Source organism: Lucilia cuprina, chromosome 3 (assembly GCF_022045245.1).
Source record: "Lucilia cuprina isolate Lc7/37 chromosome 3, ASM2204524v1, whole genome shotgun sequence".
Classification (NCBI taxonomy): Eukaryota; Metazoa; Arthropoda; class Insecta; order Diptera; family Calliphoridae; genus Lucilia; species Lucilia cuprina.
In genome coordinates this window covers 14,909,083-14,929,729 of record NC_060951.1, presented here as the reverse complement: position 1 = coordinate 14,929,729, position 20,647 = coordinate 14,909,083, and the positions used below count along the sequence as shown (strand labels likewise).

General features: G+C 27.4%; 1 protein-coding gene across 1 annotated transcript; it reads right to left on the bottom strand.

Moving 5' to 3' along the window:
* Positions 1-14,341: 14,341 nt before the first annotated feature.
* LOC124418670 lies at positions 14,342-15,371 on the bottom strand. The gene is made up of 3 exons (XM_046945572.1): positions 15,090-15,371; positions 14,837-15,032; positions 14,342-14,778 (listed from the first exon to the last, which is right to left on the bottom strand). Exons 1-3 carry the CDS (start codon positions 15,203-15,205, stop codon positions 14,584-14,586), a joined length of 507 nt encoding a protein of 168 aa, XP_046801528.1. The 5' UTR covers positions 15,206-15,371; the 3' UTR covers positions 14,342-14,583.
* Positions 15,372-20,647: the final 5,276 nt, after the last annotated feature.

Here is a 20,647-nt window from a genome sequence, read left to right as displayed (position 1 = left end):
ACACGCAATTAAATAAAACATGCAAACAAAGTAGGTACTTCTATATTATATTTAAAGAAAGTCATTACTGAAGTACTTCAAAGTAATATAGACGGTAAGTAGAAATCATTGAAAAGTGAGTGGATATGAAAGTACAACTCACTAACGAGTTTTTGCTGGGTAAGCATTAGAGTATTCAAATATTCGGGTTTTTGACTTATTCGATTTATTCGACAAATAATTATTTGGCGTTTTAAGTTGGCCGGTTAATAGTCGGATAATCCAAAATTATTCGGTTAATCGAATAAGAGGCAAGTGTATGTTGTTTTAATAGTTATTTCTTTTCTACAATATTTTTCTTCCAATAACAAACAAAATTATATTTTTTACTACTTTAAATTCAATTATGTTAATTTTTTCTCAAATAATAGAAAATTATTTATTTCCATGTGAAATCATCTTCTATATAAAGAAATTAGGTTTATTAAATTTATGTTTTTGAGATTTATCAACAGTTCCAGAATTCATACGTTCCAATGAACTAGTGTATAACTATGTATTGCTGAAGAACTTATTAGAAATACTATAAAAACTGTTCCTCAATACTTTATGAAGATATAAAGGTGATATCATTATTTTCAAGATTTCTTTTCAGAAATCTGAAATGATTCTGCATGAACCCATTCTGAGAAGTAGATAAATCAGAACAACTTATTACAATGTTTCTGAAATATTGTTATAAAAATGATCCAATAAAGATTGTTTATTATAAAAAAGTAATTAAAAAATTAATACAGAAAGTATTAAATTTTGTATAAGATATATATTTTGTATAAGATATATATTGTTTAATAATAAGTTTTTCTTAATAGGTTAATTGACATAAATTATTCGGTTTATTCGTTATTTGAAATTTGGCAATTTTCATTTATTCGAGCGATTAATCGTAAAAAATTGATTAACCGATCGACGATTAATCGTTTAAATACCCTGTATGCTGTAAAGAATACATAAGGATTTAACATATATTTTTTTAAGAAATATATATAGGAAATTCCAAAGGATATAAAAGGATAAAAATTTCAAAGGATGTAATTTATACTTTTTCGTTATTAAAAGTAAAAAAACTCGCCATATGGTCAAAAGTATTCAATAAAAATATTTTAATAAATTGTAATTTCCTTAAAACTTTAAAGTTCTTTAAAAAGGAGTAAAGATCATTAAACGAAAAACTTAAAAAGCTATTTTACTTTAAATTCCATTTAATATCATCAGGTCCATTCAGGTCCAATAAGAGTTATGTGTAAAAATTTGAGACAACCTCAAAAAAAAATGTGATTTTTCACATATTTATTTGTACTTTTTACAAAAACTATTGCTATAGAAAAATGTCATCATAAAAATTTTTCGATCGGTCTACAATTGGTCATAGTTCTCATAAAAGGTCCCCTCCCGAAAATCACTTTAACGCACATAACTCATTACCAGGGAAACCGAAAACATGCTCTAAAAAAAGTGTTTTAAGCGCTTTAAATATGCCGTAAAAAACTCAAAATATGCTCTTAAAATTTAAAAAATATGCTCTAAAAATAAAATTTTTTATTATTTTTTAACATTGAAAAGCTCAAAAAGACAGAAATTGTAATGAAATAATAAATGTTTAGTGTCATATTTCATCCTGTACGATTTTTTATAATTGATTCATCTCATAGTTTGAAGAACTAGTTTAATAGAATTCCGTTTTACGTTCAGATAACCAATAAATAACATGAAACCATTTGGACCCCAAAAAACATATTTCAAACGACAAAGTTTGACACATTTCTACCAATTGTATTCATAGCATCTAAACTGACATTTTAATCGGTGTTGTCATCAAAATTCCAATAATTAGTTTTTTAAACTATAAAAATGGATTGGTCTCATGAAATCAAAAAATGGATTGGTCTCATGAAATCAAAAGTAATCGGTTTTATGTCCGATTTAAAATATAATGCTTTATTGAATAAAAAACTATAACATAACGAATTTTTTTTTTCAATATTGTAAAATAGGCTAAAAAATTTAAAAAAAAATTAAAAATAGAATTTTATAATTTTTTTTAAATAGTTTTGAAAAGAAAATTAAAAATGTATAAAAACGAAAAAAATCGAAAACATCAAAATATGCACTAAAAGAGTAAAACTCGAAAATATGCCTTAAATATGCTAAAAAGTCAAATCATGCAAAATTATGCTCTTATGGGTAAAATATGCAAAAATATGCTCTAACAAATCGATGCCAAAATTCTCAAATTGGTCTGAAACGTGTAAATATCTTATCCATGAGTCCATACGACGCACCACAAAAAACATGCATTTGCATATTTTGGTTTCCCTGCTTATTAGAATCCACCCAGCAAAATATTTGTTTACAAATTCTCTAGAAAAATCACCAGAGTAAAGTGCTTACAATTTACTAGAAAAAGTACTTATTTTTGTTTGAGATGTTCCAAAAGTAAGTCAATATTATTTGGTTGGAAATAAGTGGTTTTTTAGTAGAGTTATTTATAGAATATTTATGAAAAAATAAAAATAAAAAGTGGACTCAGACTGGGGTTGAACTCAATACCTTCGTCTACCAGTTGAATGCTTTGTTGTTTTATTGTGCGTCAAATAATAGTTTTCACACACAATTACTAATTTATTTTCTGTTTGTCTTAAAATAGACATTTGATATCATGTTCACAAAAAAAGGAAAAAAAACAGAAAAAGTTTTATTTTTGTTTGTTTCTTTATTTTGATTTTTTTTAAACTTTAACTACAAAGTAAGTAATTAATGAAGTACTTAATGGTAATCATTATAGTTGATGTTAATTATAAACAATTTTCGACAATTAATTAAATTTGTATTTATTATAAAATGTTTTATAGAACTTAAAAGAACAAAAGTTTATGTTATAATGAAAAATATTGAAAACTAAATTTGATTTATAAAATTAATATTTAAATGAAAACTTAATTTTTTATGTATAAGTATATAAAGTATATTTTGTAAACACCCACAATTACTCCCCCTCCAAAAAATTTATTTCCAATAAATTAAAAGAAACTTTTTTTGTTGTTCGTTTAGAATTACTAGTATTTATGTTTGAATTAATGTTATTGTTTTCGGTTACTGCTGGTTTCAGTCGATCGATAGGTAAAGTTGTTATTTTATTGTTTATATCAACTTTAAAGTACTTCTTGTTCTTTTCTACCACTCTATAAGGTCCCTCGTATGGTTGTTGTAAAGCTTTTTTATTAACTACACGCACAAATACAAATTTGCAATCTTTAAGGCCTTTTGGTACATTACATTATATTTATATTACTGTGATGTCTTATATTAGATCTTACATTTTTAAAATGATCTTTTATTGTGAACAAAATGTCAGAAGCATCAAAATTTCCAGAAGTTGTTATTATTTCTCCAGGTAATCGTAAATTTTCACCATAAACCATTTCTGCGGGTGTAGCTTGTAAATCTTCTTTAAATACTGAACGAATACCTAGTAGAGCAATCGGATGTTCGTTATACCAATTCGCTGATTCACCTCTAGCCATCAATGTTGCTTTAAGCTGTCTATGAAATCGTTCAATCATGACATTAGATTGAGGATGATATGGTGAAGTAGTTATTTTAAAACATCCTAACATGTTTGTTAATTCAGTAAATATCTTAGAAGTGAATTGACCGCCTTGGTCTGTTGTTATATTTAAAGGGACACCGAAACGAGATATTTAATTGCGAATGAATGTATCTACTATAGTTGATGCTGTGATGTCTTTTAAAGGATATGCTTCAGGCCAACGAGTAAATTTGTAGATTATGGTTAATATGTATTTTTGTCCTTGAGATATTGGTAAAGGTCCAACAATGTCTAAATGTATATGTTCGAATCTTCCTTTAGGTATTTTTATTTCAACTACTGGTGATTTAGTATGTTTACTTATTTTAGATTTTTGACAGCTAAGACATTCTTTCGACCAGACATTTAGTTGTTTGCTCATTTTTGGCCAGAAATAACGTTCAGTTATTAATTTGCGTGTAGCTCTGATTCCGGGATGAGAAATACTATGTAATTTTTCAAATACTGCTTTCCGTAAACTTAAGGGAACATAAGGCCTAGGTGTATTCAGTGTACATTCACACCAAATATCCAAATTTAGAACAGGAATTTTTAGGAATTTCAAATTCAAATGTTTCTCTTTATCAGAAAGAAGTTCTGAAAGATCTTTATCTTTTAGCTGTTCTTCATATAATATTTTAAGATTAAGATCTGAATATTTATATGCTTCGACTTCAAATGTTCTTGATAAAGTATCAGCTACAACATTAACGTCGCCTTTTATATGTCGTATATCACTAGTAAATTGCGAAATATATTCTAAGTGTCGTGTTTGTCTTGGACTTCTTTCTGTTTTTGAATCTAGAGCAAACACTAAAGGTTTATGGTCGGTGTATACTGTAAAGGATCTACCTTCTAATAAATACCTAAAATGTTTTATATTTAAGTATATTGCCAATAATTCTCGATCAAAAGTACTATATTTTGTTTCACTAGGAGTTAATTTTTTAGAAAAGAATGCTAACGGCTCTGAAATTCCCTTATAAACTTGTTGTAAAACACCGCCTATGGCTATCTTTGAAGCATCTACCGTTAATGGTAAATTTGCTTCATTGTTGAAATGATTTAACAAAACCCGAGATGCAAATGATTCTTTAATGCGATCAAATGAATTAAGCGCCTCTGTAGTCCATTCCAGATTTTTATTTTTCTTTTTTAATGCCTTGGTAATTATAGCATGAATAGGATTAGTTAACTCAGCTAATTTAGGAATGTATCTATGGTAGTAATTTACCATTCCTACAAATTTTTGAACCTGTTTAACCGTTTTTGGTTGTTCAAAGTTTCGAATAGCTAATACTTTCTCTTTAGATGGTCTTATGCCAGCATTCGAGATGTTGTGACCTAAAAAATCTATATTTGAAACACCAAATGTACATTTCCCTGGTTTAATATTCAACCCATATTCTTCCAATCGTTCAAAAACTTTTTCTAAGTGATATAAATGTTGTTCATTGTCTTCACTATATATAAGTATATCATCAATATACACAAACACGAAATCTAAACCTGTAAAAACTTCATTTATAAATCTTTGAAACGTCTGTGCAGAATTTCGCAAACCAAATGGCATGCGTTGGAACTCAAACATTCCGAATGGAGTTGTAATTGCCGTCTTAAATATATCTTCTTCCGCCATTGGAATTTGGTGATAAGCGCGTACTAAATCAATTTTAGAAAATATATTTTTATCTTTTATGTTCATATTTAAATCATGAATATGAGGTAATGGATATCTCTGGTACCGTCACTACGTTCAAACGTCTAAAGTCACCACTCGTTTGGGTCTTTCTTAGGAACTAAATGTAAAGCAGATGCTACACTTGAGTTTGATGGTCTACATATACCTGAAAAAGGTAAGGGTCCTTTTGTTATTAATCTGTGAACTGTTGAATGTTTTATAGGTTTTGTATAATCGGGTTCTAATATCAGTGAAGGAAACTTTCTCAAAAGTTGTGTAAATTGATTATCTACAGAAAACAATTTAGGAAGTGATACATTACATGAATTTGAAAACGTATTAATGGACAAATTTGTAAGTGGATCGATTAGGCACTTATGTTTAATGTCTATTAAAAGACCATATTTGCAAAGAAAATCAGCACCAATAATAGGTTTTGAAATATCTGCGATTATGAAAATAAATGGAAATTCTCGTCGAAGGCCTAAATCTACATTAAACAATTTCTTTCCAAAAGTTGCAATGTTTGAGCCATTTGCTGCGCTTAAAATAATGTCAGGTTTTCTATTATCATTTTTGAATTTCGAAGATGGTAACACAGATATCTCTGCACCACTATCTATTAGAAACTTAATTTTATTATTTTTATCAAAAATAAAAAGGCGACTTGAATTATAATTATCATTTCTACTGTTCGTCGCGGCAACAGTAGACGATTTAAGTTTGTTGAATTTTCGTTCGAAAATGAACAAGGTTGTTCACATTTCCTGGCTTGGTTACCAAATCTGTAATGAAAACGACAAAGCCAGTTTCCATTTGGTGAACGACCACGAGATCGTCAACTACTTCTACTATATCTCCTATAAAACGGACGTGATTTTCGTGTTTCCAATTCCTTTTTAAGTGAACCAACTTCCAGTGTTAATTTACTTATATTTTCGCATAAAGAAGAGGTCAGGTTTTGAACAATTTGCTCTATATTAGAACTTCTAGAAGATTGTCTGATACTACATATTTCACCATTGTAAATCACTTCCCATAATCTATCAGCTAATTGAACTAATTCATTATGATCTCTTATATTTGATCCTGTTAATGCTACATTTAAGCTTTTTGGGAGTTTACGTAGCCAAAGTTTTGTCAATACCTCTGAACTAAAATTTGAACCAGCGAAGAGCTAACGATCTATAAAATTCTGATGGCTTTCTATCTCCCATATCACTGTCGGATAAAATTTTATCTAATTTCGAAGTTTCACTTAAAGAGAAACCTTCGATCAAAATCAAGATACCTAAAATCTTTCAGTTGTAGTTGGATTCTGAATAACGTCCAACAATTTTATAATAACTTCTTGGGGAAGAGCTGTTATTATATATTCATATTTAGTTTGGTCTGCAGAAATGTTTCTTGTTGCAAATTGCATTTCTGCGTGTACAAACCATGCTTCTGGACAATTTGTCCAGAATTGAGGGAGGTTAATAGTAGCAGCACATATGTCCAAATCTATCTGGGAATTCCTAACAGTCGATTGATTACCAATCGTATTTGGATTTAAAATTGTATTTGTAGTTACTAAACTAGATTGTGAATTTGTTGAACTTTGTGTGTGTGTGTACTTGTACGAGGTGGAGAGCGTGTAGTCTTTTTGGAGGCGAAGTTTACAAAAAATCAAAATCAAAGTTAAGATTAAAATTGATATTAATTTGAACTAATTTTTTAATATTTTAGATTATATGTATGTAGCTATATCTAACGAATATTTAAAATCAAAAGGTAAAATACTTAATATAGTTAGGATAATAAATATTTATAGTAATGTAAGATAAATACTTAATACAGAATCCTTTCTTTGATGCTTCTGGTTGATATTTTAATTAATATATTGTTGTTTGAACTGAACTGATATGAATTCAAAAGTATTGAAATTTGCTTTATTTTCCAACAGTGCAGAGGGATCAGGATTGATACTTTAATATGTGTATTTTAGCAGGATTTTTAGATGATAATAATGAAGTTTTTGCTCTTGAATATATTCGATTTTTAATCAGTTCACAGTGACCAAAATTTTCGAATTGATTTTCAATGATATTTTATTCATCATTCAACGGAAATTGTTAGTTTTAATTATAAGTTTTATAATTGTTCTCCTGGCAGGATCGCCATTATAGTTGATGTTAATTATAAACAATTTTCGACAATTAATTAAATTTGTATTTATTATAAAATGTTTTATAGAACATAAAAGAACAAAAGTTTATGTGAAGTATAATGAAATATATTGAAAACTAAATTTGATTTATAAAATTAATATTTAAATGAAAACTTAATTTTTTATGTATAAGTATATAAAGTATATTTTGTAAACACCCACAATCATTGTAAGCAAAGATTTTTCTGGGTAAGACGATCTAGCAGTCCATCCGCCTGCCTGTCTGTTGAAAACACGATAAGTCGAGCTAGAGGATTGAAGTTTTGACAAATATTTTTTGTTTGGTATTGAAAATCGGCAATATCTCAACGATTTAACCTAGCACCCATATAAGGTTCCCTTCAGAAAATTACTATAAAACGGATAAATGACTTTTAAAAGTGCGGATGGCAATGAAATTCGAAATGTAAAAATTATTAAGAAACCAAAATGTTTTTGTAAAATATTATGAGGATCAGTCGATAATCAATCCTATGGCAAGTAGTAGATCCGATCAGAAAATGACTTTAACTTTCATAACTCGCTTAAAAATACCAGTATTCTACATAAAATCATATAATAACTTGTGTTCTATTTTTAACGTTGCTAAAAATATTTTTTTTAAATTGCAAAAAGTAATTATAGATTTGTTCCAATTATAACATATCTTTTGATTTAGTCTTTGTTTAACAAAATATTAATGTTATTCTTTGTTCAATATTGTAATAAAATATGGGTAAAAAGTATCATTAAAATATTATTCGAATATTGGATTATTCGACAAAAAATTTTCGATTTCATCTTTATATTAAATTGGATTTTTCAATCATTCGAAAAAAAAAACAAAAAATTTTTTCGATTAATCGAATAATTTTTATTTCAATGACAACCTAATTAACCATACAAAATTTCAGCTGCGAATTACACAAGCTACGAATTACGAATGAATGATTGTCATCTCTAATTTTTATCGGGTATTTATCATAATCAGCTATATGTTTTCATTGGTTGGAGACAAATAAAAATTAAAATTACAAAAAAAAAAAAAAAAAAATGCAAATAAATAGAAAATATTTGTTAAAATAATGTAACCAATTTAAATAACAGACATTGCCCCCAAAACGTTAGAAGGTTTGATGCACTGAATACTAAGAAGTGAAACGCTGTCATTTTTTTACAACAACAACGTTACGCTCTTCTCACAGACGAGTTCTGTGTAACTCTAACACATATGTAAGAAACATACTCTCTCTACAAACTTCAAAACTTTGTCGCGAAAATTCGTGGCTTATAGAACTTGAAAATATTTTTTATCACTTAACGTTGTATTTTATTATTTTTTTGCACACTTTAAATATATTTAATAGCCCGAAAAGATTTAATTTTTTACAAACGAAAAAAATATTTTTTTATTTTTTTGACATTTAATTTTTGTTGTTGAAATTAAAACGAAAAAAGAACAATGTTGTAAATTTTCGTATGGTACAAGAAAAAAATACTTCAACTAACTTAATTATTATTTCAATATTGCAGATTAAAAAGCAAAGATACGTTCATATATAATGTTTATAGATAAATTATGTTGCAAAATATTTAAAGAAATCTTTTAAAATATAAATTCAAATGAAATAATTTTTTTTTTAATTTTTAAATCCGATTTTTTGCAACTATGTTGGCTTGAGAATTCTACTAATACATTCTTAGAGTTAGGTACCAACTGACAGTAGACATAGGTACTTTTTGACAGCGTTTCACTTCTTATTTGTTCTTTGGTTTGATGCAAGTTTGATTCGATGCAACCAGAAGAGGAATTTAAATATTTGAAGTTTTGATCCCCGTTTGTTTGATGTAATCAGTTAATACGTGTTAATACTGTTAATTTGTTGCCTTTTGACGATTTAACGATTTTACCTTTTAAATATTAAGATTAAAAAAAAATTTGTTACTATTTTATCTATTATCTAAAAGAAAGTGTAATCATATTTGAAATATTCTAAGAATAAAATTAAACATTCTAATCGGTGAAAACAAACTATGCAAATGCATGTTTTTATTGTGCAAGTTAAACAGTTAAAGAAATTTGGCATCGATTATATTTTTGCACATTTTAACCATAAGAGCATAGTTATACATGATATGATCTAAATAGCATATTTCAGCTTTTTAGATCATATTATGTAATACCGCTTTTTGAAATAACAAAATTTGCCCAAAAAATACCATATTTATCTGTTTGCTTTAAATATGCAAACCCATTTTTTGAATATGCAATAACCTTAAGTCTTATTTAACATGTTAACTTTAACATTTAGTTATTATGTTAATATTAACATATTGATACATAAATAAATAATAAAAGGTTTGTGTCCATACTAGGCCAGTTGTGTGTGGTTGTGTAAAGATGTAAAATTTAAGTAAAGTACGTAAAATTAATTATATAGTTATATTAACATCAAACACAAATATTTTCTTATATATTCTAAAAGTAATCATGTGCGTAATGTCGATAATACAGTTCATCAGTACTTTTCATCTTTCTTTTTAACTTAATTTACTCTGGATGTAAATCCAACGAATTAAAGTCTCAAGACAAGTTCTTTTTATTCTGCAATTCGACGACTAAACGACTAAACTAAAAGTTCTTAGTAAATTTTCAATGAATAAAACGCCATTACATTAAGTTATTTGGAAATAAGGTTATCTCCAATTTTTTTCAAATAATTTTGGTAAAAAAAAATTCAGTTTTAACCAGAGTACTTAGGTATTTTTTGCACTCGTGAATACAATTTTATTTATTTCTCTTGTTTTACAACTCAGTTTCACGAGATTTATTTTTAATCTCGCGAGATCTATTTTTTTTAAATTCTTCATTTTTTATGCTCACTTCATGAGCGATATTTATATATATTGTTTTTTTTTTTTTAATTTCTCTCACAAGAGATATCAAAATGAATAGAATTTGAATAAAACTCGCACACAGAAAATGTGTGCACGAAAACCGGTTTAATGGCGGTGGTAAAAAATTAATTTAGTAAGAAGGATGTACGTATATACATATGAATGTGAAAGATGGATGTGTGTGCGGAGAAAAAGGTTTTATGGCTACAAACAAATGTTTTAAAAAATAAAAATGTTTATCTGCAAAACAAAAACTATATTTCTAAACATTTTATTTGGGTTAAACATTAATTTATAAATATTTAATAAAGATATTAATGGGTTATTGTAGGAATTTTGTATTAAAACGGGGATAATTGTATCAGTACGGGGATTATTAAATAGCTGTCGAAGTATTGTTATTACTATTCAACTACTCTAAAATATTTTATTAATTTACATATTTATTTTAAATATGACAATGCAATTATGATGTTACATTAGAAAAAATTATAATATTAAAATGCCCTTTTAACAAATACATAATTAAATCCAAAAATGTAAAAAACCCAATTTAAATAACTGGAATTCCAAAAAATTCAAAATATTATTGTCCTGTAAATTTTTATGAAAAAAAACAAAAAAAATTGCATGAACAAAATTTTTCTAATACAAAAACCTAATTGACACATCGTATATCCTATTTCTTACTTCAATTACAATAACAATTGATATTTCTATTTGCACACGTGCACAAAGATCGTAAAAAGCAATAAGATCAAAATGAAATTTCTGGAAATTGACCACATTTTAAAATTTACGAACATCTACAGGCAAACATAACTCTTTAAAGTTCACACACGCATATACAGTGTCTCTCATAAGTATTAGAATTTAGGTAAACCATGAAAAGAAACCAAATTTAATAATATATTTTGTATGCAAAAAAATTAATTAGTTTGTTATATTGTCTAGACAGTCCTTAGGTTTGATATCACGCTTTTTTAAAACTTGAAAAATTTACATTTACCTTAATTAAATTAGCTTTTTAAAAAGTCGATAAAATTGCCTCACAAAAGTATGCGAATTTTTCATGTATTTCATATTTGATCATATTATACGAAACACAAATTTTAGAATCAAATGATTTTTATGCTTTATATTGTTTAAAGGGGTTACTATCAACCGAAATGATATATTTTTGACCCATTTGGTCCACAATTTTTGGGGATTTGTACCCTTTTTTATGTAATATAAAATTAAAATGGCGATTTTTGTCAAAATTTGTAGTATTTTCTCTTTTTTCCAGAAATAAAACCAAAATTTGATATTGAGATTAAATAGACCCCTTGGAGTATCTAAAAATAGTATTTTTGTTACAAGAATCTGTATTTAAAATATCCATGATATATTATTGATATCATTATTCTTTCGCTAATTCAATATATTGGAACTTAAGTCCACTTACATGATACAAGGGTCAAAAATTTTAGGGGAAAGTTTTCTTGTATATATTCTTTTGTATATCAGTTTTTATATATTTTAAGTTTTCAATATTGTTGGAAGTGTACAACTCCAAAACATGCCTCGAAGAAACACCATTCAATATGGTAGTATCATTATTTTTATATACAATGACGTCCAGGCTACATGCCACTATGTCATTACGGTCTAACTCAAAAACATCGATATCAGTTTAAATATTGATTACTATGATCAAATTAAACCCAAAATTTTGGACTTACAGTGTAATTGTAATGGCCAACATAAGCGTGAAAGTTTCGAATAGTAAAAACTGAAATCTACTGTAAAGGATGACATTTTGTAAAGGCATGTTTTGGAATTGTATACCGATATAATGTATTGAAAATTTAAAATATATTAGTGCTAATATGTACATGAATGTATACTAGCCAACTTTGTCGGAAAATATCGACCCTAGTGGTACGAAAAGGGTCTTAAGATCCATACAATTCAATTAGAAACTGAAGAACGACACCAAAAATACTTCTAGGAACTTTTAAGTACAGGGGGCTAATTACGGAAGTCGTGATCGAAATAATTCAGCATCGAAATTAGTTTCGATAGTTCGAATTTTTCTGATGATATAACTCGATAAGAAACGAATCGAATTGTTGTTTAAGTGTTAGAAAGGAAAAATCTGAAAGAGTTATTCAACACTGGAAATATGTAAAAGATTAAAGAACAAAAGTAAACAAAAAACATATGTTTACTCTGCAAAAAATTCTAAGCGCAAATCTTATAAGAATTCAAATATAAGTTAATAAAAGAATTTTTTGTGTTTTATATATTTATATTACAAGAAAAATGGACCCAAATCTTTTTTTTATTCTTCATCGTCCAAATCGGAAGATGAGTGTAACGTAAGTTTAATAAGAAAAGAAATTCGAAACACCAGTGACCCATTAAGTTTGCCAACGCTGAGTAAGTTTTAATCTATTTGTTTATAAAATAAATAGTAATTATTTTTTTTACAGGTTTAAAAAACGCTTTAGGGTTACGAAGGAAGCTTTTAACTACATTCTTGACGAGCTAGAATTTGTGTCACACTTGTCGACAGCAGTACCTCCAAAAATACAATTGGCCTCAACTTTATTGCTTTTGGCTTCAGGAGGGTTTCAAAACACCGTCGGAAATGATTTTCTGATTGGTGTAGGCCAAAGCACACTTTCCAAAATAATCAAAAGAGTGGTGAATGAAATGGAAAGCAAGCTATGTAGTAAATTTATTGAGTTTAATCTCGATAACTGCGACGATTCAAAGCAATTCTTTTTGCAAAAATACAAAATTCCTGGAGGTATGTGTTAAAGTCTTTATTGTATGACAATTTAATAATTAGTTTCTTATAGTAATCGGCTGTATAGACGGAACTCATTTTGGTTTGCAAAAGCCACCAAATGAGCATATGTTTTTTAATAGAAAGGGGTTCTATAGCCTTAATTCCATGATTGTGAGTAAATATTTTTACTAATAAATGTTCATTGTTTTTAAAAATATTATTTTTGTACATATGTAATCACAAATACAGAATTTTAGCAATAAATTCTAAGTATGGAGGTGCTGCCCATGATTCTTTTGTATGGAAACAGTCTGAGGAAAGAATTCTTTTAGAACAAAAATATAGCTCCAATTTACGAAATTTTTGGCTTTTAGGTGAGAATTGTTTTCTATCACAATGTTTGTTACATATATATACATATAATAGCGCTTTTATTCACATTTAATTCTTGAAGGTGATTCTGGCTACCCGCTTGAGCCGTGGTTGCTAACCCCATACCGAAGTCCTCAAGAAGGATCAATGGAGTCTCGTTTTAACGATATACATTCTAAAGCCAGATGCATAGTAGAAAGGACCATCGGCATATTAAAAGCGAGATGGAAAATTTTATGTCATGACAAAAGAAGTAGGTATAGTCCTCAAAAAGTGGCAAAATTTTCAAATGTTTGTGCTGCACTGCATAATACTTATATGCATTCACTTCAAAGTGCCTAATTACGAGAATGTCCAGCAAACTCCTGTTGAAAGTACAATGCTAGATATGGATAATGGAAACGAGACTCAAATAACTAAAATAGGAAAAAAATTTGAGATAATATCAAAAATTCGTTGTGTTCCAATTAGAATAAAGATACATAAAGGTTTTTAAAAGTATATATTTTTATTAATAAAATAAAAAAAACGTTTGTTAAAATAAAAATGTGTATTTCATAGTGAGATTAAAAACTTGGTAGTGGTCCAAAAAAAGTTTGATAAAATAAAAATATGTAATTCATTTTAGATTAAAAACTTGGTAGTGGTCCAATTTTTTATTGTAAGCTTGGCCGTTAGTATTGTTGATTAATATTTTCTAATTCCTTTATCCGTATTTGAAGCTCATTTTTTTATGTCCATGTTGATGCCGTGTAATTGCGCATTCATTTTTAATTTTCTTTCTTTAATTTCTATTATTTTATCTAATCTTTTAAGAACTTCAGCATGGTATTTATCATTGGCACTAATATTATTTTTTAATAAACTCGTCTTCGTTTCTCTTGACTCTTTTCTTGTAATGCGCAAGTGCAGTGATCTATCTTTTTTAGGCGTCTCTTCATTCTCCTCATTATCTACGATGTCCATTACTTCCGAAATGTATTCGTCGGCTTCATTTCCTTGGGATGTACTCGTACCTTCAGAAGAATTTCATTGTTCTACTTCTTGATTTTTTTCCCGAATGAACGGATCTCTTGCAAGCCTACTACAGATACTTCAATTCCTGCTGCTTCCAAAATTTGCTCCTCAGCTACGCTAAGGTGTTTCTCCTCAAAAGGGCCTCCACCAGTTTTTTTTGGAGGATTTGTTAAAAGAAACCTTTTTTTAACCAACTGCTTTTGATCTGCATACACCTATTGAATAAATAATATTAAATGAATGAATATAACAATATTAAATGTTGTTATAAACCTTTCGCCACGTTTTAGCATCCTTCAATGGTGGACCAGAAGCATTTAGCATTAGGGCTAAGTTTTCCCATAGTCTATTGGCTGTTGCTTTTCCTTGTGATGTATTTGGTAGAACTCCTTTGGCCAAATCAGTGTGCTCTGACATAAACTCAGCAAGAATTTGCTTTTGTCTGAAGTTAATTTTTGTTGTATTCGAACTAATAATTAATAAAAATTGGTATTTTTTCAAAAGAAATAAAATAAAATTGTCTTACATTTTCTTTTCTTCCAACGAATTCTTTGAAAAATATAATTTCGATTGGTAATTTGCTAACGACTGAAAACTCACACGGTTGCATTCGAACACAAGTTTGTTATCGAGTAACATCATTAGAAATTTCGATAGCGAATGACAGAATCTCAAAAATATAAAATCTCGCAAGTACGAATAAATTTCGATCGTGTTCGACTGCGGTAATTAGCCCTCAGATCCTTATAACAAAAAATATTATTTTTATATACCTCAAGTGGTGTATTAAATCCTCATAAGTTTGGTTTTATTTTTGAAAAAAAAGGAAAAAATGCAAATATGGTCAAAAATCGCCATTTTAATGATATTACATGAAAAGATGGTACAAATGCTAAAAAATTGTGGAACAAATTGTCCAAAAATATACAATTTTGGTCGATAGTAACCCCTTAACACAGTTTGAAGCAAAAACCACTCGTTTATAATTTTTGTGTTTCGTAAAATATGGTGATATATGAAATACAGGAAAAATTGGAATACTTTTGTGAGGCAATTTTATGGACTTTTTTAAAAAAAGTTAAATCAATTGAGGTAAATGTATTTTTTTCAAATTTTAAAGAGTGTGATATTATACCTTAGGACTTTCTAGACAATATAACAAATTTAATTATTCATTTCACACATAAAAATATTATTAAATTATGTTTCTTTTCAAAGTACAACCAAATTCGAATACTTATGTGAGACACTGTACATAAATGCACATGTATGCTTACACACTCACACATAAAAAGTTAATTTTCATTTTCTTAAGATTTACAATATTATAAAACTCATGAAATACTCTTTTGTACTCTTTTCATGAGAGAAATTTATTTTCCGCTCTTTAAATTTAAATATCACTCGTGAGATTTATTTTTAAAAGACACCAGAAAAAAAGATAAATTCATAAGAAAGTAAACAATTTATTTCGCTCGAATTAATATCACTCGAGGGAAAAATCAATTTGAACGCTCTTCCTACTCTGGTTTTAACAACAATCTGAAAGTTTTTAATAAATAAATATTTTACTCCAATATATAAGTACAATGTTTATCACAGTGATAAAATTGTCCATGAAAAATTGTCCGTGATCCAAATTTTATCGATTCTGACTACGAAAAATTACTAGGTAAATTACATATTATATTCAAACATATGTCCGATTTTTACTTTAAAAATATTCTTTGTACACTGAAATTACAGGGGACGGTGGTCCAATTGGTGTACACTTTGTTCATCGAACCTAAACTCACAAAAACCACGAAACGATAATTTTTCATTAAGTCGCAATTATTGGGCATTGCTCGCCAATCCAGCTCCTAAGCAACTGAAACTAGTTGACGATTCGGCTTTTCTGCTATTGCACCCGTGATCAGTAGTCAACATCTAACAGCCACCACCAAACACAACAATCTGCTGCTAAACCATTCTTAAACAAGCCGCCTAGGCAATTATTTTATTATCAGTGGCCGAACGGTCGAACATTTGTTTTAACATTATAGAAGGATTCCTTTGACATACTGAAACCCAACTAAATTCGATGTCAATACTCACCAGTTTGAAATTATTTATATATTTAAGTACAAGACAAATTGTACACGCATAACATTTAAAGCTGAATAATTTGGTAAAAATATCATAATAATTTGTAAAATTACATTTCTTCGACCTAGCACTTATATACTTCAATATCTGAACATTAATTGCAAGAAAAATAATAGTAAAACTAAATATCTCCATCTAAAATAATCATTATTATTATTGCCAGTCGTCTCTATGCTGAAGGCCTTCATCGAACGAGGAATAATGTTGGTGAGTCCAAAATTGTAAAAAATTTGTTTCATTCATAATTATTTTCTTTGCAAAGTTTAAAACAGAACGTAAAATAAAAGAAACAACAACATGAACTATGATTACTCGTTGTTTATAAATGAATGCAGATAATTTTTTTGTTTTCTATTTTGTCCATTCATAAATGCTGTAATTTCATTTATTTTCTTATTTCATTCACAACGTTATTGTTTCTCTTCTTTTCTTCATTGAATAATTGCGACCTATTGAATAGAAATGAATGGAATTTAATATTTAAATGATTCTTTTCCTGAAACGTATACCCACAATATTATTGATATTAACCGAATTATTTTGCACCTTCCTAAATGATTTAATTTAAATAATAGTAAATACTTATTTTATTTAACTTTAAAAATTCCAAAACCTAAAAATGTCTTATAGTTAGTTATAATCAGGGCAAGGATTTCTATGCAAATGCATGTTTGTAGTCAGTAACTCAAAATATCTATTAACTAGTTTTCTTTATGAATCAAATAATTTGCTACAAAATGGCATCGATTTGTTTTTGCACATTTTGTTACAACTGCATAAATTGCATATTTTGCTTAAAATTGCATATATCCAACATTTTGTAGGCATATTTTGCATATTTTTTATTTTTCTGTATGTGTTTTCCCTGTATTATATATTTTTACAACAAATTTGGTATTTACATATTTAAATTTTTTTAATTTCGATTTAACAAAAATATACTATGTTCTATGGAAGACAATTTTACCACAATAGTGCGAAAGGTATTTTCTGATTTTGCTGCTAATTGTAACGTCTAAAATATTGGTTCTTAAAGTATCGGTTCAGAATCAATTTCTGAATCTGTGTACGTATAAAAAGATAACTTAATGAAATTTTGTTCTTACATCTCGCTCGGAAGAAATATAATTTATACAAAAACACATTCATTCATAATATTTTATAAGAATTGCTATCAAGCTTTCCACTTTCAGAAATTAAATATATACGATTTAAATTTGTTTCTTAGTCCTTATATTTGTCATTCTCGAGGTCGTGGTTCCGTTAAAGTGGTATTATAAGGCATAAAGCAGTCCTTAAAAACCTGTACATTTGTTGTAAAAAACCTATGATCTGAATATCTATTAATATGTACCTTCACAAAGAAATATTTTTTGGTGCATATTTTTCACATTGTTAGTGCATATTTTACTATTTTATAATGCATATTATAAGCGCATATTTTTAATTTTTTAGTGGAATAAAATCCTTGCCCTGGTTATAATTTTCTTATTTTCTTTGTTGGAATTGTTTAAATTTATTTTTTTAGTTTTATTAGTTTAGCAAGTTTTATTCAGAATTTGCTTAGTGGAAACAGTATGTACGTTACAATTATATGCATTATTTTTATATATTTTTAATTAAAATAAAAATTTTTATGTAAAAGAATTCTCAATAAATATTAAAAAAACTCATTCAATGAAAAACATGTAAAAAAGAAGAATTACCCTAAAGATGTAAAGGAAAAATAGCCATACTTTTAGAGCATTATGCAACAAACACCCAATTTGTAAATGAAAATTAACCCCAAAATGAGTGAAATATTGCCAAGGATAATATGAGAATTTTAGGGACATTTTTCGTAATGAAATATTTCTCCACATATGTAAATAAAATTTCACCTCAAATTTTTGTGTGAGGAGGAAAATTAAATTCGGGTTACCAGATACAGAAAAAAGTAATTTATTTGCATAGGTATTTATTTAATTTTCAGGATACCTTAATAATTTATATTTATAATTGAAAGAGTAATTATTTATATCTTCAAAGTTAACGTTAAATGTTGATATAAGTATATCATTATTTTTTATGAAACTGTTTAAATTGTCGCAATAAAAAACAATAAAAAATTTCCGCGTAACGAAACAAGTGTGTTTTTAAATTATGTTTGTAGTAAAATCTTTCTAATACGATCTAAAAATGTGTTTCTATGGAATATTTTTTGACAATTGTAGTTGATTACATACACAGTATAATTACAACGCATTTAAAACAATTTTTAATATATTATTAATTAATATTGTATTATAAAGCCTTATTCATAGTAATAAAAAGATGTACACATGTTGTAAATTTGTTTGTTGTAATATATATTTGCATTATGTGGAGACAGTTGGATTTTCGATATTTACGATGTATATTAAAAAATATACACACACCGCACTTTTTGACATAAGTATACAACTTTTTTTGTTTTTGTAGAATTGACTTCACCTTATTATTGCATCATGATGAAATCAGAAATCAATAGTTGTTTCTGTTTTCAATGAGGAGTAACTTGTAAAGAGCAAAGGAAATTGTTTGTTATGAAATTGAGAACCTGTTTTCAATGAGGAGTAACTTGTAAAGAGCAAAGGAAATTGTTTGTTATGAAATTGAAAACCTGTAGAATTGACTTCACCTTATTATTGCATCATGATGAAATCAGATGGCAATAGTTGTTTCTGTTTCCAATGAGGAGTAACTTGTAAAGAGCAAAGGACAAAACAACAAAATGGAATTCTTTTCGTTTCTTTGGAAGTCAATAAACATCACTTCCACAGAAGGTAAAAAAGATTCACTTAGTGCTTCTTTTGAAGTATTCCAATGTTATTCTTTTGGAAGTGTTTGCTGTCCTTTTGTATCGATGAAATTGGAAGCTGATGACTTGCATAAATAACATTTAAGTATTTTTGGTTTATTTATTTGAATAAAATAACTTTGAGTAAGGCTGTTGACATTAATGAGGATATATTGTATGATGTTGAGTATTGTCATGGTCATCAAATTTCTTGTCAAAATAAACTGAACAATTTCCATTCATGTATTATAAAAAATATGAAGAAAATTATGTTGAAAAATTAATGTCTAAAAGAAAACTATAAATAAAAAGCTCAATACATCTAAAACTACAAAATGTTTTAGATTTTTTGATTACATTACATTTTCAAATAATACATTGTATTTATACACATAATAAAAATCGCACAATAAAAAGTACCTTTTACTTATATCTGCAAACTTTTCTTTTTTAATATTTCAGTAATTGTTTTGAATGATATAATTTCGTCAAAAAGTTGTTGTAAATTAACACATTTGAATACAATGTTTTCTAAATCAAATTTTAATATCTTAATACTCCATTTACACATGCACGAAATCTAAAAGATTTTATTTAAAATCTCTTTATAAATACTTACTATTTATACTTACTATTTTTGACATTTAAGAAGATTTTATTTTTGCTTATATTTATTCTATTAAAAAATTAGAAGAAGAAATGGGATATTTATTAAAATTTTATTTTTAATAAAAGAATGCTATTTAAATATAACATTACATTTTATTTTAAATCAACTATTCATTCATGTTTTTCAATTTATAAAAAATTTTGTTGGCATTTTATTTTTTTGGTTTCTTTTATTTTTTTCTTGTGCAGCTTCGTTTTTCTTAGTATTATTTAGGAAAAAAAGAGTTGAATTACTAAAAACAACTAGATTTTGAATAAGTTTAGGAAAAACTAGTTAAAATCAACTAGAATTGGCTCGAAATAACATAAGTACTAGATTTCGTGTATGTGTAAATGGGGTATGTATGTACATTAGAGTGATTCATGCTTGTATGAAGGAAAAAATATTGCCCGACAGGCCGTTCCCCCCTCAAGAATTGTTCTTAGGATTGTAAAACTATGTCATGCAA

Coding starts and splice junctions, on each gene's coding strand:
- LOC124418670 (XM_046945572.1), bottom strand. CDS start 15,205: ATGATGTTACTCGATAACAAACTTGTGTTCGAATGCAACCGTGTGAGT. Junction 15,033..15,089: donor TCGTTGGAAGAAAAGAAAAT/GTAAGACAATTT, acceptor ATTAATTATTAG/TTCGAATACAACAAAAATTA. Junction 14,779..14,836: donor ATGCTAAAACGTGGCGAAAG/GTTTATAACAAC, acceptor TTTATTCAATAG/GTGTATGCAGATCAAAAGCA.